The sequence below is a fragment of the Mustela nigripes genome, chromosome 11, assembly GCF_022355385.1.
Source record: "Mustela nigripes isolate SB6536 chromosome 11, MUSNIG.SB6536, whole genome shotgun sequence".
Lineage (NCBI taxonomy): Eukaryota > Metazoa > Chordata > Mammalia > Carnivora > Mustelidae > Mustela > Mustela nigripes.
In genome coordinates this window covers 6,872,434-6,896,219 of record NC_081567.1, presented here as the reverse complement: position 1 = coordinate 6,896,219, position 23,786 = coordinate 6,872,434, and the positions used below count along the sequence as shown (strand labels likewise).

Genomic DNA, 23,786 nt, shown 5'->3' with positions numbered 1-23,786 from the left:
TTCTAAGTGTTTCATATTTTGAAGCTATTGTAAGTGGTGCCATTTTCATTTAACTTCCATTTTTTTCATTAGTATATAGCAAAAGAATAGATTTTCATGTATTGCTCTTGTATCCTGTGACCTTGCTTAAATCACTTACAGCTCTAGTAGCTTTTTTTGTCCATTTCATTGGATCTTCAACATATACAATCACGTCATCTATAAATGAAGAGCTTTTCCTTCTTTCTTTCCAATCTGGATTCCTTTTGGCTCAATTCCTTGGGGGAGGTTGGGCTTGATTCTTATACTCACAGGGTTTTAATTTGAACAGGTGACTGAGTGTTGACACAGAGCAGGTAATAACAGTGAAAGAAGGTTTTTAGAACTCACATTTCCTGCAGAGAATGAAAATGCCATGCCACAGAGGGCGACCTGGGGAAGCACTAGAGGAGGTAGAAGCAAGACCACGGAAAACACACAGACCATAGCCTTTAGTTTGTTTTCCCCTGGCAAGATAAGCAAGGAAGGGGAAACAGCTTAGGATTGGCTAGTTTGACTAATTCTCGTGGGCTTTGGGCTACAAGTACTACCTCAAGTTCTCTGGCACCTGGCACAGGATTGAGTCAGGGCAGAGAAAATAGTGACTTGGTGTGTGAGAGTTAGATAAAGGAGGTGGTTTAGAGGATGGGCCCTGGATTATTTAGTTAGCATAGGAACTAGAAATGCCCTAGGAATGCACTTTGCTTTAAGAACAGGCTAGCCCTAGGAGGGGCCATCTCTCCTCAGTCAGCAAGGACTCATGTGTCAGAGCATCAAGAGTGCAGATAAGTTTTTTTTTAATTAATAAATTGACTTGGATGAATGAATGCCAAGTACATAATTACAAAATCTAGAAAACACAGAACACTTTTGCCTCTTTGTCTTGCCTTACTGCAAGACAGTAAGGGCTACAACCTCCATCACAATAAATGGAGGTAGTGAGACCAGGCATATTTGTCTTATTCCTGGTCTGGGGGGGGGAAGCAGGAGCAGGGTGAGGTACCCTGGAGTAAGAAGGGACTGCGGTAGTGATAGATGTGGCCAGTGAGGAGGGGAGAACAGAAACTTGGGAGAATTGGGGAGAAGCTCTGAGGTGATATTTTCAAAATGTGGCCCACCACTCATAGCCTTTGCTCTCTCTCTCTCTCTCTCTCTCTCCGCTTCTGACCCCTCCCATATGATCACCCTCTGGGCTGAAAAGCTATATTTAGGATCGGCCCATCTATGAATCAGAACTCCAGGCCCTCCTCCTGCTCTCAGAAACCCCCTCCATGAGTAGAGCCACTACTCAAGGCTGATGACTGGTCCCTCTCATTGCTTCCACTGCCAGAGGAGGAGGCCACTTCCTGTGATGAAATCATGCTCTTCCACCATCACCGTCTACGCAGTAAGCCAATGCCAACCTCATCGTGGGGAGGGAGGGAGCAGAGCCTCCTAGAACCTGCCCAGTGAGTCAGCAAAGGTCCCAACCCAACGCTCTCACCCACAACTGCCACCAGGCACAAGCTGGCAGTGTGCTCCTTTGCAGGTGGTCCAGAGACTGTCACCAGGGTGACTCTGTTGCTCTGGGCCTAATATCCCTCCTAGTCAAGGAAGGCTTTGGATGAGTCAGGACTCTCCCAGCTCTGGAGGGAATCACCTGAGGAGCATTAGAAAACTATAGCCTCCAGAGAGTCACCCTCCAGAACTCTGCTCTCAGGAGCTGAGGCCCAGAGGTTTTGTGGGACAACCAGACAGAAGCATCCAGAAGGAGCAGAATGCTCTGTGGACTCAGCAAGTCTAGAGTATCGGTCATGGGCCTCCTACCTTAGACTCATAAAACCTAGGGCAGGTCTCCTCTGAGCCTTGGTCTCCTCACCTAGAGTAGAGAACAGAAGGACCTACAGATATGGTCTTGCATCCTGGGGGGTCAAGGAATGGCCTCCAGAAGGCCCACCCAGCCTCTTAACCAAAGGGAGGGTGTGAGATTGCCCAAAAGGATCTGATCAGGGCAGGGAAGGGGTCTGGTAGGCCTGGGTTCTGCACAGGACAGCAGGGGAGGGGCTGAAGGGGAACCAAGGCCAGGAAGGACAGGGACCAAGAGCAAGTGGGTGTTCCTGGTGCTGGGGCTGGAGGTCGAGGGCATCTCAACACCAGTGGTTCCCTCCTCCTTCTCTCTTCTCAGAGACTCCTCGCTGCCTGTCCTCTCGCTGGCAGACCTGGAGCTGAATCTGCTCACGCCCCTTCCCTGCCAGGAACAGTTAAGACGGACTCCTAAGGAGATGTAGAGGTGCTGGCAGTGGCCAGGAGCGGAGGCAGAAGAGGAGAGGCCACACATGGCCAAGGTAAGAAACATGGCCCTCTGCAGGAAGATAGAGGCTGGGGCCTCATGGCTCTCTGTGCTCTGACCACAAGGAAGCACTTTTGCAATATAAGAAAAGAAGAAACCAGATTGATAAAGGAAGTGCTGGTCACTCTGGAGACGGGTGAGTTTGGGGAAGGCTCGCACCTTCCCTTGCTCTTCTGAAGGGGCCTGATCCTCACTCTCTGGGTGTCTCCTGACTCCCCAAGGAGGCACCTCCTAGGGCCTCCCTCTGGCTTTGACAGAGCTGCTGAAATCTCCTCCCCAGGGAGGAGAGTGAGACAATGGGTCTGTTCCTGCTGCTGTCTCTGCTGCTGCTGCCGTCACGTCTGCAGGCCGGTGAGTGTCCGGGACACCCTGGCTCTGTCCCGAGGCCCAGCAAGTCCCCAGCAAGGGCTATGGCTGTGCAGCTGGACAGGGGGTCTGCTGGGGGAGCTGGCCAGGCCTCCCAGCCCCAGCAAGCGACGGGCTGGTCCCATAGTGCTGGTCAGCCCCAACCCTTCACCCTCCTCCCTACCCCATGCCGGGCGAGGGGAACACCCAGGCCAGGGAGCCAGTCCTACCATCTGTCCCACTACTGCCCGTCGGGGAGGGTGTCAGAAGGGCTGGGCTTATCGTCTTCATCTCTCCCCGTGGCTTCAGGTCTCTCCTCTCCCCGCTCCTGCAGGTAGATCAGCAAAGTGTGATACAACTAACTACGGAATCAAGCAACCAGACCGCCTCTCAGCCCCCGAGGGTGGCTCCGTCCGCATCCCTTTCTCCTTCTATCACGACTTGGAGTTAGCCCCGGATCCCAGAGTGAGTGTAGCCTTGAGACGGACACACTTCCATGGGGAGGTCATCTACAACAGTACTCAGCCTTTCATCCATGAGGACTACGAGAACCGGATCTCCCTTGAATTGCCAAAGGGTCAGAGGCCTGGCTCCCTGCAGATATGGAACCTGCAGAAGAAGGATGGGAATTTGTACTTTTGCCGGATCCAAGTGGAAACATTAAGATGCGGCAGGAAGGTGTGGCAGGCCTTCAACGGGACCAAAGTCACCATCACCCCCGGTGAGTCCAGCTGCCCCGCAGCCACCACGCTCGCCCTGAGGCTCCTAAAGGCCATGGCGCCCGCATCCCCCAGGCCTGGCCCAGGCCCCCCTCTTCCTGGGTGCCCTTCACTCAAACTCCTCTCCCACACCACCTCCTCCCCAGCCCTCTGCCGACTTGACTCTTTCTCCGCCATGTCCCCAGGCCCGGGCTGCCCTCCCGCCACCCCCTCACGGCTCCCCCCAGACCCAGCCCCACGCCCCCAGCCTCAGCACCTTCTGGGCTGCCCAGTTTCCCTCCCTTCCTGCCCTAAGCGGGGGCTCCAGCCTCTCCCTGCCCTGCCCCCATCCATCCAGCACGTGGGCCGCCTTCCCTTTGTCATGCGTCCACGTGCGCAGCCCCAGCCAGCCCCAGTCTTGCGTCTCCCCAGAGCCATGGGCCCAGCCCAGCGCACCCAGCAGGTGCCCAGAGATGACCCACCCGAGAGCCCGGTCCCCCGGCGACGCCCCATGCCCTGTTTTCCCGATCCCCCAACTTCCTCCTGCTCTGCTCCTCGGAACCCAGACGGCAGTGCTCCCCGCCCAGCCCCATCCCTCCTCTCCTTCCCCATCTCCCTCTTCCCCTGCCTCCGTCCTCCTTACCCTCCTTGCTGTCCCATCCCTGGTCCCCGCCTCTGCCTGTCCTGTCCCCGCTGTCCCCTCCGATCGCGCCCCTCCGTGCTGGCCGTTGAGACGCACAAGTACAGCCGCTCCCGCTCAGTGTGCCCTGTGGGGTGAACAGCTTCGTATGTGTCGCCGGGATTAACCTGCCCCACGGCCCTACAGTAACAGCAGGTACTGCTGTCGTCTTCCTGCCGCAGATAGGGACACTGAGGCTCGAACAGCCTAAGGACCTCCCCAAAGCCACCATCTTAGTGCAGGTGGGACTGGAACCCAGTTTATCCCCGGAGCCTCCACTCTTAACCAGTAACTGCTCAGCCTCACCAGCTGACCTGAGGCTATCATTGTCTTGACCTATTTTTCGTGAATAATGGATGTGCTACATTACTAGATCCTCCATGTAACTCGGCAGCCCATGGGAACTTGAACCTGCGTTTGTCCCCACAGCAGGGGGGAGGGCATCTCTCCCAGGAGCAGGCACTGGGGGGTGCGCTGTCTGTAGACTTCCTTAAAAATGAAAAACCGTAGGTTTGCTTTTTACAGCTACTCGCGCTAGCAGTTTTTTTTTTTTTTTAAGATTTTATTTTTTATTTATTTATTTATTCCACAGAGAGAAATCACAAGTAGACCGAGAGGCAGGCAGAGAGAGAGAGAGGGAAGCAGGCTCCCTGCTGAGCAGAGAGCCCGATGCGGGACTCGATCCCAGGACCCTGAGATCATGACCTGAGCCGAAGGCAGCGGCTTAACCCACTGAGCCACCCAGGCGCCCCTCGCGCTAGCAGTTCTGATGAAGTTCTAGAACCTAGGTGAGGTTCGGTGGGCTGAGGTCCGGAGCCGATGACCAAGAAAGAATTCTTGAGACATCTTTGGTGCAAAATGGTGGTTTATTAAAGCACGGGGACAGGACCCGTGGGCAGGAAGAGCTGCTGCCCCGGGGTTGTGAGGGGTGGCAGGTTCTGTACCCTGTGGTTGGGGGAAGGGGAGGGGAAGGGGGGTTTCAACGGAGTTTTTTCATGCTAAAGAGGGCCTACAAGGTGCCAGGATGTCAGAGGCCTACCGGAGGCCTTGCCCTTGCAGCTTGATCAATGTTGTCTTTAGACCAGCCATTAACATTAAGACAGTTGGGAGACTTTTTGGTGGGATGTCACAGTCCTGCTAGCTATCGTCTTTGTTAGTGAGATTTAGGACATTTGTAAGCCAAGGGAGACTCCTGTCTAGCAGGATTGTGAGCTCTGCAAGTTGACTATTTGCTTATTGTTCATGGCAGTCAGGGCTGCCTGAGGGATGCTACACATAGGACTGAGGGGGAGCCGATGGAGGGGGGGGTACAAGGCGCCAGCTTTTGCTTTGTCTTCAGCCAGCCTCGTGCTCCCTCATCAGTTCCAAACTATACATCACTGCTCCTGGCGGGAAGGACACTGTCTGTGTCCCCAGCCCTGGTACCCACTGCCCCACAGGACCACTGTGCTGGTTTTAGAGCAAACAGAAAATGGCTCACGACTGAATTAGGCCAGACAGCCTTGGGTTTATATTTTGGGCACTTCCTGCATCTTCCCTTAAGTGGCCATTTTGGGGAGATTTGGGCTCTTCTCAGACCCTCCTCCTCTTCCTTCCTTAATTCTCCTAACTCTTCTCATTTCTCAGTTTCAGTCACATTCGCTATGAGTTTTTCATCAATAAATTATTTTTTTCAGTTAGTACAATTAATTGGATATTCATGCTCATAATTTTTTAAAATACATGGAAGTAATAAAAAGAGAAGTCTTTACCTAAGTGGACTATCACCACACAAAAACATCCCCCTAAGAGAAATTGGCAGCAAATAGAACTGAGAAGTCTGTGCTTGGCTTAACCATGCTTTTTACATACAGATGTTTTCTTTTTGTATCCAAATCTCACTGTATTCTCCTCTGTAAATTCCTTTTTATGTCTTAGGCCAAAAACCGGTATTCCACTAGGAGCTGAAAATACTTTATTTTCTTCTGATTTTTGTATGCTTTCTTTTGGCAGGAAAACTCACTGATCTAGTGAGGATTTCTTTTGCTATATGGTGTGAGCTCAAGAACTACATTGATCTTCATAGCGAGAAACAAATCAATCGTCCCAGCTAGCTTTATGGAATCTTTTTTTCTCTTCTCCATTGACTCATAGGCCTGGCCTTTTTGTAGGAGAGCACCCACTTCTGGTCTGTCAATGGCCATTTCCCTGTCTTTTCCCTTGTCGCTACTGCACTGTTCTAGGGATTGTGGCTGGCACTATGTCACAGTTCAGTGGCTGCTAAGTGTATGTCCAGCAGAACCACATTACTTCCCTAAAAACCTCACTATTGTTTTGGTCTGTTGTGTCACATGAATATTAGAATAAGCTCACCAAGTTCTGAAGAAAACACTTAGAGACATTTTTAAAACCAGACTTGCATTAAAACTATAAGGCAATTGATAGAAACGGAAATCAGTGTGAGTCCAATCCTCCGACCAGAATGGCCGCTATTTTATATCCCTCAGGAACCTCAGCAGTGTTCTTCCACGGACCATGTAAATATCTCACAAGACGCTTTCCTCTAAATCCTCTATTTTTTTTTTAACTAATATGCAACATTATTTTTTGAATGTTCATTTTCTATAATTTTCACTAGAAAACATTACATAAATTCAGGCCAAATGCTGGGTGATATGCATGTTTACCTTTCCTTCCTACCAAACTCTACTGAAATGACAGCAAAGGGAATTTTTTTTTAATTTTTATTTTTTAATAAACATATAATGTATTATTAGCCCCACGGGTACAGGTCTGTGAATGGCCAGGTTTACATACTTCAAAGCACTCACCATAGCATATACCCTCCCCAATGTCCATAACCCCACCACCCTCTCTCTACCCCCCTTCCCCCAGCCCCCCTCATTTTGTTTTGAGAAGAGTCTCTTATGGTTTGTCTCCCTCCCTATCCCATCTTTTTTCATTTATTCTTTTCCAACCCCCCAAGCTCCCACGTTGCATCTCCACATCTTCATATCAGGGAGATCACATGATAATTGTCTTTCTCCGATTGACTTATTTCGCTAAGCATGATACCTCTAGGTCCATCCACGATGTCGCAATGGCAAGATTTCATTTCTTTTGATGGCTGCATAGTATTCCATTGTACATATATACCACCTTTTCTTTATCCATTCATCTGTTGATGGACATCTAGGTTCTTTCCGTAGTTTGGCTATCATGGACATTGCTGCTATAAACATTCGGGCGCACATACCCCTTTGGATCACTACGCTTGTATCTTTAGGGTGAATACGCAGTAGTGCAACTGCTGGGTCGTAGGGTAGCTCTATTTTCAACTTTTGGAGGAAACTCCGTGCTGTTTTCCAGAGTGGCTGCACCAGCTTGCATTCCCACCAACAGTGTAGGAGGGTTCCCCTTTCTCCACATGCTCGCCAGCATCTGTCATTTCCTGACTTGTTAATTTTAGCCATTCTGACTGGTGTGAGGCGGTATCTCATTGTGGTTTTGATTTGTATTTCCCTGATGCCGAGGGACGTGGAGCACTTTTTCATGGGTCTGTTGGCCATCTGGATGTCTTCTTTGCAGAAATGTCTGTTCAAGTCGTCTGTCCATTTCTTGATTGCATTATTTGTTCTTTGGGTGTTGAGTTTGCTAAGCTCTTTATAGATTTTGGATACTAGCCCTTTATCGGATAGGTCATTTGCAAATGTCTTCTCCCATTCTGTCAGTTGTCTTTTGGTTTTGTTAACTGTTTCCTTTGCTGTGCAAAAGCTTTTGATCTGGATGAAGTGCCAATAGTTCCTTTGTGCCCTTGCTTCCCTTGTCTTTGGCAATGTTCCTAGGAAGAAGTTGCTGCTGCTGAGGTTGAGGAGGTTGCTGCCTGTGTTCTCCTCAAGTGTTTTGATGGATTTCTTTCTCACATAGAGGTCCTTCATCCATTTTGAGTCTATTTTCATGTGTGGTGTAAGGAAATGGTCCAATTTCATTTTTCTGCATCTGGCTGTCCAATTTTCCCAACACCATTTGTTGAGGAGGCTCATTCTCTCCTGCTTTGTCGAAGATTAGTTGAGCGTCCATTTCTGGGCTCTCTATTCTGTTCCATTGGTCTACGTGTCTGTTTTTGTGCCAGTACCATACTGTCTTGATGATGACAGCTTTGGAATAGAGCTTGAAGTCTGCGATTGTGATGTCACCAACTTTGGCTTTCTTTTTCAATATTCCTTTGGCTATTCAAGGTCTTTTCTGATTCCCTATAAATTTTAGGATTCTTTGTTACATTTATTTGAAAAAACTGGAAGGGATTTTGATAGGGATTGCATTGAATGTGTGGATTGTTCTAGGTAGCATAGACATTTTCAGTGTTTGTTCTTCCAACCCATGAGCATGGAACATTTTTCCATTTCTTTGTGTCTTCCTCGGTTTCTTTCATGAGTACGTTATAGTTCTCTGAGTACAGATTCTTTGCCTCTTTGGTTAGGTTTATTCCTAGGTATCTTGTGGTTTGGGGTGCAGTTGTAAATGGGATTGACTCCTTAGTTTCTCTTTCTTCTGTCTTGTTCGTGTAAAGAAATGCAACTGATTTCTGTGCATTGATTTTATATCCTGACACTCTACTAAATTCCTGTACAAATTCGAGCAGATTTGGAGTGGAGTCTTTTGAGTTTTCCACATATTGTATCATGTCATCTGCAAAGAGTGACCTCTTTTAGCAAAGAGGATTTTTAAAAAGTTTGACCTTTTCTAGCAAAGGGAATTTTAAGACAAAATGCCCAAGGACAAAAAAAATATGTGAGTCATGTGGTCAAAATCAGTATTTGGGAAGCTAGAAACACATAGCCTAATTACCTGGCCTAGGAGACCAGGGGAGCTTAGCCCTAAACCAGCAGTGGGGAGACCCGGAAGAAAGGCACTTTTTTAACTACAAAATCCCCTGACGGTTCAGCAAGGGCGGCCCCGGAACGCCTGACAGTGGGAGTGCAAGAGCGTCAGAAAGCTGGAGGATTGGGCCAGAATCTATTTAAGAAGCAGGGAAACCTCTGGGTCCCCTACCCACCCAGCAGACTGGAGATTTGCTTTCCAGAAAGGATGGACCAGAGGGACTTTGGGGGCACTACCCCAGGCATACTGGGGGCAAGGGATCAGTCCTTAAAACTGGAGATTTGGTGAACTGATGAGACCCTAAACACCCAGCCCCCTTAGATGCCTCCCAGTTCTCAGGCAACCCAGCTGGTGTCCCCCATCCCATGAGGGGCAAGAAATCAGGAGATTCTTCTCTGGGAAATCTCTCTGATGGAAACCCCAAAGGATCCAGAAATCCTAACAGATCCTACAGCCCAGTAGCTGACAAGCACTTTCTCCCAGCCCAGTAGCAGATAAGTACTTTCTCCCAGGCTCTAGTCAGCGTGGCTTCTGTACATTGGCCTCCAAGGGGACAAGGACATGGGGTCTTGGCCTTCTGGGAATCTCCCAGCCCTGAGGATTACCTCTGCTGTGCCTGAGGCTAGAGTTTAGGGATCCCTATTTGTTGGCTATGAAATGAGGTTCTGAGGTCACACCACTGATGGGAGGTACAATCAGCATCTATGCTGGGTGATGTGGATTCATTACCTGCTCCCTGTGTGAGAGCTTCAGAGAGTGGTCCCCACCCCCAGTGTTCCCCAAAGTAGGGAACAAGATATGATGGTTTCACCCAGAAACCTCCAGTCCTCCAGGGGAGAATCTGCTAAATTCTCATGTCTTTTCAGCTCTCGAGATGACCACCACGGCCCCCACGACCGCTGCCCCCATGACCACTGCCCCCACCAGTGGTGTCTTGGAAGGCAACTGGAGCTCAGCACCTTCAATGGGTGTAGGACCTATGGTCATAGTTACACTGGCTGACATTGGGCTCAAAATTGCAATTTTGGGACTGATACTCTACCTCAGATGGAAGAGGAGCAAAGGTAAGTGGTTCAGGGCCATGGTCCCACCAAACTTCCCTACTGAGTGTTTCTCAGAACCACCTGCATCAGAATAACCCCAGGTCATTCTACTTTGAAAAATGCAGCTCCCTGCTGGGCTCGAGGTCTGGGCTTGGGAATTTGCATTTTTAGTATTTTTAATTTTATGTTTTTAATAGGATTTATTTATTTATTTTTAAAGATTTTATTTATTGATTTGATAGAGATCACCAGTAGGCAGAGCAGCAGGCAGAGAGAGAGGGGGAAGCAGGCTCCCCGCTGAGCCAAGAGCCCAATTCCATGCTCCATCCCAGGACCCCAGGATCATAACCCCAGCTGAAGGCAGAGGCCTTGAACCACTGAGCCACCCAGGTGCCCTGGAATCTGCATTTTTAAAGTCAAGTGTTTTTGTGCGTGTATCAAGTTTGAGAACCAGTGCTCCACGCCCTGGAGCAGGGTGACTGGAGATAACAAATGTAAATAAAGCATAAGTCCTGCTTTCCAGGAGCTCAGAGCTGGAGGCAGGAGAGCTCTTTGCCTCACTTGCAAAGAGCTGTGTAGGTCTGGAGAAAGGAGGGGAATCAAGGCGGACTTCCCATAGGAAGTGACCCTGTACAATGTGAGGGTGGTGAAAAGGTCACTATCCATACAGGGGCAGGAAGTCAGTGAAGAAACTGTAGGTACCTCAGTGCTGTGGAGGAGGCTGGCAATGGGAGAAGAGAACCTTGTAAATGACTCACAAGAGCCTCTGATCCCAGAGGCAACGTGAAGCAGGGAAGTGGCCACCTCAGCTCTGCCTTCCGGATCCATCAGTCTGTGCTGGAGGGGCCAGAGGCGGGGCCAGTCTAATGCAGTGGCAGTGGGTGGAGGGAAAGAGCCAGATCCTGGAACAGTTTAAGAAGGAAAACAGTTTTTAAAAAAGAGAGAGAAAGAAAAAAGGAAGGAAAACCAGTAAGACTTAGGGACTGGGCTGGCGTAGAGGTGAGGGAGTGGGAAGAACTCGGGTGAAAGAGTCCTGGGGAAACCACCAAGCAAATTAGAGAACACGGAGGTCAAGACCATGTTAGGGGGAGGACGATGGTTCCTTAGTCTGGGGTATGTTGGAGAGGTGCCTGTGTGGCCTCCGCGGAGAGATGTCCCTGAGCAGTGTGGGTGTCTGCATCTATAGCTCAAGAGGACAGGGCTAGAGGCATTCATCATTTATACCCCACCAGCCTCCAGTATTGATCTGAAATTCCTCTGAAGAAAACTTCCAGCGAGAGGAGGTGAGCTGCGGGAGATACTAAAGCACAGAGTGAGGAGCACAGAGTCCGGACAGCTGCAGTCAGGTCCTGGCTGCAGAAACACCGGTGCAATGGTACCATTACTCTCTGCCCCAGCTCACCCGTCAGTGAAACGAGAAGAGTAATTACACTTCTCCCGGGGTTGTCATGACAATCACATGTAACGCATCGCGACTAGATCCCGGCACACATTAAGGACCATATGAGCATTAGCACCTGCAGTTTTAAGCTGTAATGATTGAAATGATTCAATCCAGTCCTATGGAAACACAGATAAACCAGTATCCAAGAAGAGAAAAGCCCCAAAATAGGCAGGATGAAACAGATCAAAATATATTCAGAATTTAATAGGTTAATCAGCAGCATTTCTAATCAATGGGGAAGGATGAGTCATTCAGTACATGGTGCTGGAACGAGTGAGCGGCCATCTGGGGAAAATAATATTATCTCATAACTCACACCAAAATAACTTCCACCGAGATCAACCAAAGAGTTAAATGAGGGGAAAAATAACCCCAGTACTCGAGGAGAGCACGTGAGACCATCTCATGTCCATGCAGTGGAGATGGCCTCCCTAAGTATGACGTAAAACCTAAAAGCCATGAAGAAAAATGTTGACAAACTCAACATATACAAATTGTTCTTCATTCTGCAGAGGAAAAGTCACAATGGCTGTCTCTAGAGTGAGGCTGAGGGTCGGAGAGGAAGAGCTGTGACAGTCACTGAGGGAACAGAAGATGGTATTTCAGGATTCCACCCAGATGAGAAGCCAGAGCTCTGTAAAAGCATCACTGTGCATGATCATGTCTCCCCCATGCAGGTGTAGAAACTTCTAGAACATGTTGGTTAGAAGTTATGTTCCCCTGCTGGCACCGCAGATGAAAAGTACCAGGGCTTACCTAAGACAGAGTTCCTTGTTTCCCCTCACAGAAAAGGATGAGAAGGCGGATGGCAGAGGCTGCTGTCCTCGGGCACTCAGGCTTCTAACTTCCTGCTCACTGTCCTAGCTACTGGCTTCTGTCCTGAAGGTTGCCTCGTGATCCAAGATGGCTGCTTGGAGTCCAGCCATCATTTCTGAATCCAGGCAGGAAACAGGAGGAAGGAAGAAAGGACAAAAAGACCATGCTGCGGCAGTTTGTCCTTTACTCAGTCTTCCTGAAAATCGTATCCACAACTTCCCCTTGAATCATATTGGCGAGGATGCAGTCATATTCCCCACATCTGTCAGTAGGGGAGCACGCTGCCACCCCAAATAAAACCAAGGTTCTGTAACTGAGTAGAAAGAAATCAATGGAAATTGGGTAAGCAAAGAGCGTCCGCTGTCATAGGCCTCATCCGGAATTAGAGATGTGTCAGCTAAGTGTGGCCTAAGGACAGGGGAACAGGAGAGGTCAAGGTGCTCGTGAGAGGGGGAATGCAGAGGAGAGGGTCAGCAGGGAGCTTGGACAGCCGGAAAGAAAGTGGATTGTTAAGGGACAAGAGTTCACGGGGTCAAAGCGCAGGCATAGCCAGCAGGATGATAACAGGAGAAAGCTGGAAGGAAAGAAAGTTGATGCTGGTGTTTAATAAAAGAAAAATGATGCTGGTGTTTAATATTGCGGAGTTCTCAGTCCCAGGGATTAAAAAAAAAAGGGGTATGGTGGGATAGAGGGTCTTGGAGTAGGAGTCCCCTGTGTCCAGAGGGTTGTCTCCGAGGATGGTGGGACCTCCTAGATGGTGTTGGGTGGTGGAGGGCATGTCTGTGATGCAGGGGCCAATTCTTGGGAAACGCCCCAGAGAGACTCTGGATGATGAGGAAGGAAGGGGCTGGTGGGGAGACTGGCGGGGTTCGGGGGCGGAGGGTGGAGAGGAACGGGCCGCAGCTCAGACCCAGGTCCCAACCATGAGGCTCACAAGGCAGGAGAGAAACAGCTGCCCCTCCCCGTCCACGGTCTCACCCCCTTCTCCTTCCTTCTCGCCAGGATGAAGCCCAGGGCGACAACCCCAGCCTCTATGCCTCCCTCACCCTCCCCAGCTCCTCGTCACGGGCAGCACCTCCCCACCTCCCTCCCAAGGAGGCCCCGCAGGAGGAGACCCTATATTCTCTCGTAAAGGCCTGACGAGTGGGACTGGAGGATGATGCCTTAGACTGAGCTGCCCAGCGGGTCACAGCCTCTGATAATGACCCCGGCCAGACGGGCAGACTCAGAAGCCAGTGGGTGTGGAAGGCCTCCAAGGACCACAGAGAGATAGAGCCATCTGCTCCAACCCCTTCTCCACCTTCCCAGCCCTTGCCCAGAGAGTCACAGGGCTGGTGGTATTTGCCCGAAGGCATCTAAGGAGAAAACTGATGGCTCCTTCCATTTCTGTCTTCTCCTTCTCACCACGAATGAATTATAATAAAAGGTCACACCCCAGATCCCTCCCCTAGTACTGGAGTTGGGTGACTGCCTCGGGGCGGGACACAATAAACCCAGACCCTGGTAGCCAGCCCAGAAGCCAGGGGCTGCCCCTCCTCTGCCCATTCCCCTTCCCCTCCGATCAGAACGAGCACGCACTTGCCAAGTGCACCACCTCATTTAGGCACCTCCAACACGCTGTGCCCGGGCTGGATGCGCTCACCCGAACCGGGAACAGGACCACAGGGGTTAGCGCTTTTCTCCAGGCCACGCGCCTAGTAAGTGGCTGAGCCTGGTCTGAACCCAGACCTGCCCTCCCCGACGACGGCCTTCTCCCAGGACTCAGGTGTCCCGGCCTTCCCCGATCCCTCAGACTGTGCCAGCCTCCCACAGACACAGGGACGTGTCCTGGGAGCGGAGGGGAGGGAGGGAAGCCGAAGGGAAGCACGGGGTTAGAGACCAGCTGCGGAGAGCTGTAACCTGTTCTATTAACACGGGAACTGCACAGCTAGGACTTCGGCCAGTTGACCTGTAGCCTGTCACCAAGCGCACACTCAGCAGCTTTTCAGGGACCCTCTGAGGGGCGCCCCCTGCTGCCGGCAGGGAAAGGGCGAGAGAGCCGCAGGGAGCCAGGTGCACACAGCTATTCCTCGAAGAAAGCCAAGGTGAAGTCCCCCGCGGCATCTCCACACCAGGGCTCCTCCAGCTGCTCTGGCTCTGTCCCAACATCTTCCAGGAACTGCTCCAGGTCCAGGTCACTGGAGGCGTCATCGTCAGCGGGTCACATCCAGCCTCCTGAGGCTATGGCTCCTCGGGTCTGGGCCCTTCTTCTCCCCTCCCCTCCCCCCACCATGGGACAGGCCCCAGGGATGAGCTGGTGGGGTCAGGCTCAGACAAGCTGCTTGCTTGCTTTGGGGAACTTCTTGTTTTTTAGCCCGATTATTTTTTCTCCCTCCTACAGCTTTGACCCATAACTCTCATCCCACCCTGGGATCCCTGCTCCAAAGCCCCCTGGCAAGACACCTGGAGCTTCCCGTAGGAGGACAGGATCGGGGAGGACTTTGAGTGGTGCCCCCGTGTTTGCAGAGCGGACAAGATACTGGAGCTTCTCCGGAGGCTGGGCAGGGTCAGACACTGAAGTCCTGGGCAAGGATTCAGAGCTGGGCCACAGGGAACAGATGCCCAGAGAAGTGAGGAAATGAGCAGTGTTTATCACGTGGTGTTTACAGAGAAAACACCAAGTTCTGGAGCATTCAGAGAAACATTTTTCTCAGTTTCTGCTCTCAAGGGACACAGTCGGGAAAGGACGTTAGGCAAGAAAAGAACCAACACCAGCATATCTACTGCTACGTGAATAATAAAGGGAATGCGTTACAAGAGTTTAAAGTATGGATGGAAAATTCAGAGGGCATTTTCCTGTAGGGGATGAGCTGAGTTGAGCCTGGATGGTTGGGATGGTACAGGAGAGGAAGGAAGCCGGACAGAGAGCGGGATCAGAGGCCTGCAGGAGAAGGCAGAAGGCGGTGACACAGGCAGGCAGACCCAGCCCAGCTAGAGCAGAGTTGGTTTTAGGTTGGGAGAGGAAGTTTGGGTTATTCTGCAGGCAAGGTGGAGCCCCTGAATATCTGTGAGTAGAAGCATCTAACCATAGGGGTCAAGTTTTCCCAAGAGTTTACACAAAAGGGAAGCTGGGAAAAACGTCTAAGAGGATCATCACCCTGGGCCTCACCCTCCAAGGCTGCCTTCCCACAGTTCCTTCGGCCTCTCTAATGGGTCATTTCCACAAGTGTTTGTATCCTCTTGCTGTGACTGAAACAGAAAGCAGCTCAGGCAGCAAAGGAGGGGATTAGCCCAGGTGACCGAAGAATGCTGGGGTTGGTCTGGCTTTCAGAGCTCTAGCTACTCTCTCTCCGGATCTTTTTCTCTGAACTGCTCACTTCTGCCCCCTACTGTTCAGCTTCATCCTCGGCCTCCACTGGGTCTCAGGGCCCATGGGCTCTTCCTACAAGGTGGCATATGACCTATTTTCTCATGTCAGTTTTTTAAGTTTTTATTTTTTTAATTTAAAAAAAAAAGATTTTATGTATTTATTTGACAGAGAGAGGGATCACAAGTAGGCAGAGAGGCAGGCAGAGGCGGGGGGTGGGGGGAGGAGGCTCCCTGCTGAGCAGAGAGCCCAATGCGGGGCTTGATCCCAGGACCCACGAATCATGACCTGAGCCGAAGGCAGAAGCTTAACCCACTGAGCCACCCAGGCGCCCCTACGTTTTTATTTAAATTCCAGTTAGCTAACAGTGGAGTATTAGTTTCAGGTGTACACATCATGATATATGTAACTATAGGGATTCAACAGTTCCATAACTTTCCCACGTCGGTCTTTCAGGGAAGAACTACTTTTTTCCACTAACTCCAGCAAAACCCCTCAGATGGCCACGCCTCAACTAGCTTAGGTGACCTGTCCATCCTGGAAACAATCAGTGTGGCCATAGAGATGTGTTGCTCTCTACATGACCAGACCTGAGTCATGGGAAGAGGTGCATGTTCTGGAAAAAGAAAGTCAGGACTGGAGTTTTTACTTGTATGCGTTGAAAGTGCATTGTTCTACATAACCCCCATCTGCCCCTTTTCCATCCTTCCTACAGCCCTGAAGGTGTTGGAGCTGCACTCCACATATCAGCCGGGGTCCCTGAAGGCCACAGTGCTGCACTGATGGGCCCACAGCTGGAGCCCGTACTCTCTTCCACACACCAGTAGCCTCCTGGCACTGCGTGGCCCAGAAGCTAGAAGAGCTGCCCAAGGGCCCCCACGGCATGGTAGTTCTGAGGCTGGGTCCGCTACATCGCCACCTTCACTCCATCTGTCTTTACCTGGTGACTGGCAGGGATCTGGACAAGCTGTGGCTGAACTGTTGGCCTGGGAACCCTGAACTCTGTGGTCATCAAATTGGCCAACACCGACTCCAAGTCTGTGTGTGGGGCAGCTTCTGGTTTCCCCTCTAGGTGAACCGGCCCCTCTGTGCTGCATCTGGGGACCTCCACCTGGCCTTTCTGGACACCAGGGAAATAACCCCCAATCAGGCCCTGCCCCGTGGCACCCCCCACCCAGGGTGGTTCATCTGCCACAAGGAGGATTTGCTCCTCCTCTTCATCTGCCCCATCTGAGTGCTTCTGTGGGTCCTGCGACTGTGTGGATGGAGGGCCTGGGACACAGTTGTGAAGAGGACCAGAGTCATAATAGGAATTCTAGGATAAAAGCGGGTGTTACTGACTTCTCTGGCCTGAGAGGCCACAGTAGTTTCTTAACCAGTCCAGCCTATTCTATTTTCGTCCTACTCTGACCACTTCTCTACTCAGAACAAGAGTAGTTACTTTTTTTTTAAGAGTAGTTACTTTAAATGAGACCTTCATTAGCCTGCTCAAAAGCCAAAGCCAAATTTATATCTCAGTATAAATCCAAAGCCCTAACTGTGGTCCGTGATGGCCCGGCCGAACCCTACATCATTTGTTGTCACTCTCTGCCGTCCAACCCCATGCTCTTCTTCCTGCTCAAGCAAGTCAAGTCGTCCTGCCTCAGGACCTTTATACCTGCTGTTCCTGTGCCTGGAAGGCACATCTGCCAGACCCTCATATGGCTGGCTTTCTTCCCATTCAGCTCCCTGATTAAAAATCGTCTCCTCATAGGCTTTTCCTGACCACCTTCAATAAAAGAAGCCATCTTCCCAGCCAGGCACTCTACCACAGTCTTGTTCTCCTTTTCTTTCATATCACTAAACACAATCTATAATTATCTGGTTTACTATTAAGGAACAGGGAGTTTGTCTAGCTTACTCACTGTCGCATCCCCACGACCTAGGGCAGTGCTTGAACCATTCCTCCAATGAACAGATGGATCAAAGGCAGGTGACTAAGGTGTTACTTCTGTGTCCTGCACCTTCTCTCAGCAAGCCTGCATCTTGTGAGAAATAAGCAATTGGCCCAAGTGCCCCTCTGTTGCGGTTGCTAATTACCAAATTTGCAGGATTATCTCCATTAAGGATTCGCATTTACCTTAGGGCTTTATGATTTTCCATGCAGTTGCCTATTTTTATTTTGGACGACCCTCCCAAGAACATTCTCCTACTTTACAGGGGACCCCAAGGGGTGGCACACGGCTGAGCCAGTCTTTGGTCCTAGTTTTGGTTGCAGAACCAGTGATAGAGATGACTGTCCTCGCTGGAAAACCGGCCTCTTGCAAGGGGGCTGGAAGCGATCACACTGACCTCTGGTCTTCTGGACATCAGTTCCTTGGCTGAGGGGCTTCTCTGACCACCCTAAAGGGGGCTCCGTGACCAGGCACGACTACGTCCGCAGTACCTAGGACCCTCTTCCGGCTCCGCTCCTGGGCCACCGGGTCTTCGCTCAGAGCTTGCCATGAGTCTTCGTCTCCGCTGCGTTCAAACACGTCGCCTGCCACCACCACGGTGCCCAGGGCCGTGCCCGCCACCACCACGCTCACGTCCCGCTGGCCCCCATGGCCCGGCGTGGCCCACACCTCGAGCCCGGGGCCCAGCTGCAGGGGCCGCTCCTCGCCTAGCCCGTGGGGGAGGTAGCGGCCTCCGGGGAGGCAGAAGTCGTGCGAGACCAGCAGAGCCGCCCCAGGAAAAAGCCCCAGGTTCCCGATGTGATCCGAGTGTCCGTGGGTGCCCACCACCAGCGTCACGTCTCCAGGGGCCACGCCCTGCCCCGCCAGGGCCCCCAGGAGCGCCTCCCGAGCCCAGGGGCCCCCAGTGTCCACGAGGATGGGGCCACGGGCCGCCTCTTCCAGGGCGGTCTTCGCCCCGCCGCTGTGGGGCGGGGACTCTTGGTGGCCGGTGGCTGAGCCCCAGGCCTGAGGCAGCACAAGCGTCACGGAGCCGTCGGCGCGTACCGCTTCGTCGACCCCCTCCGGCTCCGCGTAGCCCTGAAGCAGGACCACCACCGAGTAGGGGTCCCCGCGCACCAGCAGAGGCGGCTCCCCGCGCAGCGGCTCGGTCCGCACCGCAGCGCTCATGGCAGGATCGGGACGGCTGGGGAAGGGAAGTGCGGATGTGGGCGACTGCCCGGTCCCTTTGGGTTCCCACGTGCGCCCCGCCTCCTCCAAGTAGCCCTTTCCAAGGCTGTTCCTTGCCACCCCCTAACTCCCTCAAGATGGTATCGCCCTAACCCCCTATCCGTAGATGGCATCGCCCAAGCTGCCCTTAGCGTGAACCCCGCCAGTCGCTCTGTTTTCGGCCGTCGCCGCGCTTCTCTTGTGGTAGGTCCTCACCCATCATCCCCCAAAGGACATCCTCTTTATTTCCCTCAATCTAACCGAGGCGCTTCCCGCCTTGGACCTAGTTTCACCGCGTCTCCTAATTCTTCCCTCCCTGCCAGGTTAGACCGGCCCCCGGAAAAGCGCGCGAAATTTTGTCCTCTGCGAGCTCCCGTAAACCCCGAGTACGGTGGCCGAGACGCGCTGCCGGACGCGGTTTCCTAATTCCGGTGCATTCCCCCGCGCGCGCCGAGAGCGTGGCACGGCCCCGCGCCTAAATGGTTATCAGCCGGGGCACCCCTGCCAGCCTCCCTGGACTGCAAATTACAAACCACCATTAGCTTCCAACAGCGGGCGACCAACGGCCCCATTCTCTGGGCGCTGCTATATCGGCCAGGTATGATGTGTGCAGGGAAGTTGTTTGAAACTAGGGGCCCAGGTGATATTTTTAAAAATTTACTAGCGATGTAGAAAATTTGGCGCCTGTGAAATTACATGGTGGGCCCTCGGTGAAATTCGTATGAAGTAGACCAAATATCTACCCCACCTAACTTAACATCGCCCCATCTTCATAGTGTCCCCTTTTTTGTTCAGTTTCTTGGATTGTAGCCTTGACGCAGGCTGTGGGTATAGGTCGTAGAGAATATCCAAGCTGGCTTCTTCTTGTAGGGATCTAAAAACGGACCCGAAGGACAAAGTGCCTTTCGCCTTAGACCCATAGCTCCAATGGCTTCACTGACCTCTGGGTGGGGTGGGAAGTAGTAGAGAGATTTAAAGGGGAAAGCCTTCAGCATTGTCACCACACACACACACCTGCCAGTTAAGGGGCTAGATGGCAGGCAGAGGACTCATCTGTTGGAGCAGGCCTTCTGCCTCCTGCTCCTGCTTTTGTCCCCACAGCCTTGCTAGGCTGCACCACCAGGATCCTACCTGAGAGCAGACAGGTGAGAACAGCTACAAGCTCCGGGGTGGGATCACTCACACATACACACATGCCGTTATGTGGAGCACAGAGAGCTCAGATTTCAGAGGGTTCTTCTCCGTGACTCCTGCCCCTCCTGGGGGCTCAAAGGCAAGAGTCAAAGATCCTCAGGGTCATGCTTGGAGTGCCCTGGTGTGTTGATCCTCTCTTCCTCCTCTTCCTCTTCTTCCTCCTCCTGATCGTGTTCCTCCTCCCCTTCTGTCTTCTCTTGCCCATCTGTGATCTTTTCCTTTCCAGTCCAAGTTTCCTGTAGACACGCTAGGTTGGGTGTTAGAAAAACAATTTAGATATTCGTCTGGGGGGTAGGGGAGGTTGTGGCTTGGCGGCAAAGGGGCCAGCCCCACACACTTACCAGTTTCAGCAGGGGGGAGCACATGACCTTCACAGAGAAAATGCTGTAAAGGCTGTTCCTGATGATGGAAGTACCAGTCTCCCACGACATCTTCGAACTCCTCCAGCATTGTCTCACACTGATCAAGTACAAGGGTCAGAAGGGAGTCTACTCTGCTGGGCTTTGGAAACCCTCCTGCTCTTCACTCCTGCCTGCCCACCCCACCCTGAAGAGCAGGAAGCTAAACTTGGCTTCCTGAGGCGGTGATCCTCATTCATTCAACCAAACGTTTACTAGCACCTCTTCTGTCAAGTAGGCTATTAAACACTCTGTGTCTTAGCTCCCTGCCTATAAAATGGGACATGGTAACAGTACCTACCACATAAAGTTGTTGTGAGGGTAAAATGAGGCAGCAGCTGGAAAGTATGTGGGTCCAAATCTGGCACATAGTAGGTGCTCGCTATGTGGTAGTAGATATTACCAGCCTCTATTATTATTCCTTGATATGTTTCTGGGCCCACTTTAATCAATGACAGAGTTCTCATTCTGTCCCCTTCTCCCTGCTCAGCCTGGAGCAGGTGGACTCCCCAAGGATCTAGGTTCCCTTCTCGTTGCCCTGGGCAGTGCAGTATCATGTCCTACCTGCTTCTTGAGGAACGTGACTTCCACGCTGGGCTCGTCCCACAGCTCCAGAGGGATCCCCAGATCCACCTTCACCCCCTTCTGCACCAGACCTTTCAGCGTTGCCATGGTCTGACTCTGACCCTGAGAGACGGGAATCTGCGATCAGCCCAGCTCACTGCCCCACCTCCTTCCCCTTCTGCCACAGCTGCATTGTGTCAACTACCATAGACTGAAGGGTGAACTCCATGAGGGCGACGTGAGGGAGTCTAACAATGCGGAGGGGATGCTCTCCAGAGCCAGAGAGATATGGGTCCCAGGGGATACCCACTGTTGTTTCTGAAAAGTGGGACGCTGCCCTAGGGAAGAGTCTGACCTTGGCATATCTCAGTGAGCCCTTGCGCTCGGCATGAACACTGTAGTCCAGGATCCGGTCACACAAATTCTCCAAGGCCTCTTCCAGCCTTGTCTCTCTGTGAGAAGAGAGGAAACAAAGATTTCTTAGATGCTGTAGGAGCTCCCAGGCATCCCTCGGGGTTAGAAGGTAGAGGATCAACAAGAGTAACTCACGAAACACTGTAGGGGATGTGCCTCTTTCTCTTGCCAGTGTCTAGCACCTGCCCCAGCTCCAGCACCTCCCGAGATCGGCCAGTGCGACTCAGCTTTTCCTGCAGCTCCAGGCTCAGCAACTTACACACTAGATGTCCACAAGGATGTGAAAGATAAAAAACATTCCCACAACTCATTCTGTCGGTGAGCAAAAGCAGCAGACTCGAGCCAGACTGGCTGGGTTAGAATCCTGACTCAGCCACTTAATAGCTGTGTGGCAATTCTGCTGTGCCTTGGTTATGTGCCCTCCGCAAAACCTCACACCTGTTACTGAGATAACAATAGCGCAGAACCTCCTTCGTAGGCGTATGGTGAGGATTAAATAAATCAAGCTCGGTAAAGCCCCTAGAATAATGCCTGGCATATAGTGGGCACTGTATAAATGTTTGCTTTTATTCTGCAGTTATCTTTTGAGCTCCTCTATGCATGAGAGCAATAAGACCCGCTGTCCCTATCCACGGGACATTGCTGATGTAGCTGGGTAAAAATGATGACAGTGCGGTGTGATGGGCCCCACACTAGAGGTTAACAAGAGATTCGGTCTCTTTAGGAAACACAAAATGCATTCAGTGGCCTTTTACTGACTTGCTGCTAGCTTGTGATTTCCTTAAGGATGAGCATTGCGTCTGGTGCCACCCTGTCTGCTAGCAACTAGCACCTGACCTGGTATGAGGTGGGTCTCAAGAAAGGGAGTGGCCTACAAAGAAGTACCAAGCAAGCTCAACACAGGGCAGGTAACAAAAGTGCCTAAGATGTTCCAGGCACTATGCTAGGACCTTGGAGACACAGGTACTCTCCTTCCCTCCAAGGGCTTACAATATAGTGGGAGGTGACAGAAAAGGAAGAAGGCTTCCAAAGGAATTGACATCTAAACTCGGTCTTGAAGAGTCAAATATAGAAGGGAGAGGGTTATTTCAGGCCAAGGGAAAAAGTGTGCTGAGCCACAGAGCGCAAGGGGATAAGGCCGGCTCCGTGACAGCTGTGAAGTTCAGTGTGGCTGAATCATGGGCACTTTGAGGACAGGAGCGGAGGTACAGAAATATAAGAGCGGTGGGGGCCATACAGCAAAGAGACGTCTATAGTGTGCCCGAAACGGGTGTATTCTGATTGCAGCAGGAAGCCTGCAGAGGTGTTACAGCAAGGAGGAGAGGCAAGGTAGGCTCAGGTCATCCGGAAATGCAGGGTGGGGTGGGTTGAGGGGAAAAAGAATACAGGGAAGAAATTAAAGTCAGGAAGGCAACAAACCAGGGAATCAGGAAACTCAGTGGTGCAGCCCTGGTGCCCCCCCCCCCCACCCAGTCACCACTGTCATGAAGCCACATAAGACGCTGCTCACAGTAAAATCCATAAGTACACACACTTCGCAAAACTTCACACGTATGGGGAACCTCCTCCATTTCTTTGGCCTCTTTATGAGCTTCAGGGCGTTATTTGCATACACCCAAACCCTCCCTACAGCGTGGGGCCTGTAATTTGAGAGCTTCTCTGCAGGGGTGGAGCACAGGATGTCCATAGGTATGAGCCTCACACCCAGCTCCTGCAGGCTCCCCAGGCTTAGGTTTAGTGTCATGGCGGGGTGGGGGGGGGGACACACTTTAGATGCTCAGTAGAGTGGGTGATCCCGGGCCTATAGTCTCTGAACTACAATTCCCACAGATCCATGCGGCTACGCAAGCAAGAAAAAGCGGACTTCCTCTGGATGCCCTGTGGGAATTGTAGTGCCACAGCTGTGGGGTTGCTTTATGCATTCCCTCCCTTGACCCCCTTCGAATTCAGCCAGGCTCCACCAGAATCTCCCTCAGGTCTTCAAGGAGATCGAGTGGCCCGCCAATCACGGTCCATTTGGTCCTGTCCCGACTAAGGAGATGGGCTGAGGGATGCGAATAGGGGCCACTCCCTTTAGATACCTTCACATTTGCTGGGCAAGCGTTCTGTGTCATCGTCTTCCTCCTTCGGCGTCGCAACCCAAGCGCCATACACAGCCAAAATGAAAATCATCATCCCCAACCGTACAGGTCCCATGACCAAGTGCTGTCCACAACCAACAAGCCCTTGCCTTCAGACCAACTTCGGGAAGGCAGCGGGCCCTTTAAATTCCGAGGGGGTCGGCGGGAATTTCCATCCAGCTAGGCCTGGGAGACGCACGCGCAGTTCCGGGCCGGAAGTGGGTGGGGCCTCGTTGCCCTCCTGGCTATCCCGCCTAGGTTTTGTGGCGCTTCCTAGGGTCCTGGCCGCCGGGTAGTAAAAGTATAAACTGAAGTAATTTTAGCAGGAGGGTGTGCTCCTTGCACGTAGATAGAAAAATCCGTTTTTAATTCCACTTC

General features: G+C 51.7%; 3 protein-coding genes across 6 annotated transcripts; 1 reads left to right on the top strand and 2 right to left on the bottom strand.

The window, feature by feature from the left end:
• Nucleotides 1–2,456: 2,456 nt before the first annotated feature.
• LOC132026533 (paired immunoglobulin-like type 2 receptor alpha) lies at nt 2,457–16,379 on the top strand. 4 transcript variants are annotated; one of them, XM_059414511.1, is made up of 4 exons: nt 2,457–2,698; nt 3,027–3,413; nt 9,796–9,993; nt 16,294–16,379. In XM_059414511.1, the coding sequence occupies exons 1-4, from the start codon at nt 2,644–2,646 to the stop codon at nt 16,359–16,361; spliced, it is 708 nt and encodes a 235-aa protein (XP_059270494.1). In that variant the 5' UTR covers nt 2,457–2,643; the 3' UTR covers nt 16,362–16,379. The 4 variants fall into 4 exon arrangements, with proteins under 4 accessions (XP_059270494.1, XP_059270496.1, XP_059270492.1 ...); XM_059414513.1 differs by lacking the exon at nt 16,294–16,379 and adding an exon at nt 13,235–13,669; XM_059414509.1 differs by lacking the exon at nt 16,294–16,379 and adding an exon at nt 12,204–12,866.
• On the bottom strand, nt 13,515–19,177 carry MBLAC1 (metallo-beta-lactamase domain containing 1). The gene has a single exon (XM_059414507.1). It carries the CDS (start codon nt 18,677–18,679, stop codon nt 17,927–17,929), a length of 753 nt encoding a protein of 250 aa, XP_059270490.1. The 5' UTR covers nt 18,680–19,177; the 3' UTR covers nt 13,515–17,926.
• A 182-nt stretch (nt 19,178–19,359) lies between these two features.
• On the bottom strand, nt 19,360–23,635 carry CNPY4 (canopy FGF signaling regulator 4). Its single transcript, XM_059414508.1, has 6 exons — nt 23,370–23,635; nt 21,424–21,550; nt 21,230–21,326; nt 20,875–20,997; nt 20,254–20,371; nt 19,360–20,159 (listed from the first exon to the last, which is right to left on the bottom strand). Exons 1-6 carry the CDS (start codon nt 23,482–23,484, stop codon nt 19,999–20,001), a joined length of 741 nt encoding a protein of 246 aa, XP_059270491.1. The 5' UTR covers nt 23,485–23,635; the 3' UTR covers nt 19,360–19,998.
• Between the last annotated feature and the right edge of the window lie 151 nt (nt 23,636–23,786).

Coding starts and splice junctions, on each gene's coding strand:
- MBLAC1 (XM_059414507.1), bottom strand. CDS start 18,679: ATGAGCGCTGCGGTGCGGACCGAGCCGCTGCGCGGGGAGCCGCCTCTG.
- LOC132026533 (XM_059414509.1), top strand. CDS start 2,644: ATGGGTCTGTTCCTGCTGCTGTCTCTGCTGCTGCTGCCGTCACGTCTG. Junction 2,699..3,026: donor GCCGTCACGTCTGCAGGCCG/GTGAGTGTCCGG, acceptor CCGCTCCTGCAG/GTAGATCAGCAAAGTGTGAT. Junction 3,414..9,795: donor CAAAGTCACCATCACCCCCG/GTGAGTCCAGCT, acceptor ATGTCTTTTCAG/CTCTCGAGATGACCACCACG.
- CNPY4 (XM_059414508.1), bottom strand. CDS start 23,484: ATGGGACCTGTACGGTTGGGGATGATGATTTTCATTTTGGCTGTGTAT. Junction 21,551..23,369: donor CTTGCCCAGCAAATGTGAAG/GTATCTAAAGGG, acceptor GTGGACATCTAG/TGTGTAAGTTGCTGAGCCTG. Junction 20,998..21,229: donor GCTCACTGAGATATGCCAAG/GTCAGACTCTTC, acceptor CCCGTCTCTCAG/GGTCAGAGTCAGACCATGGC.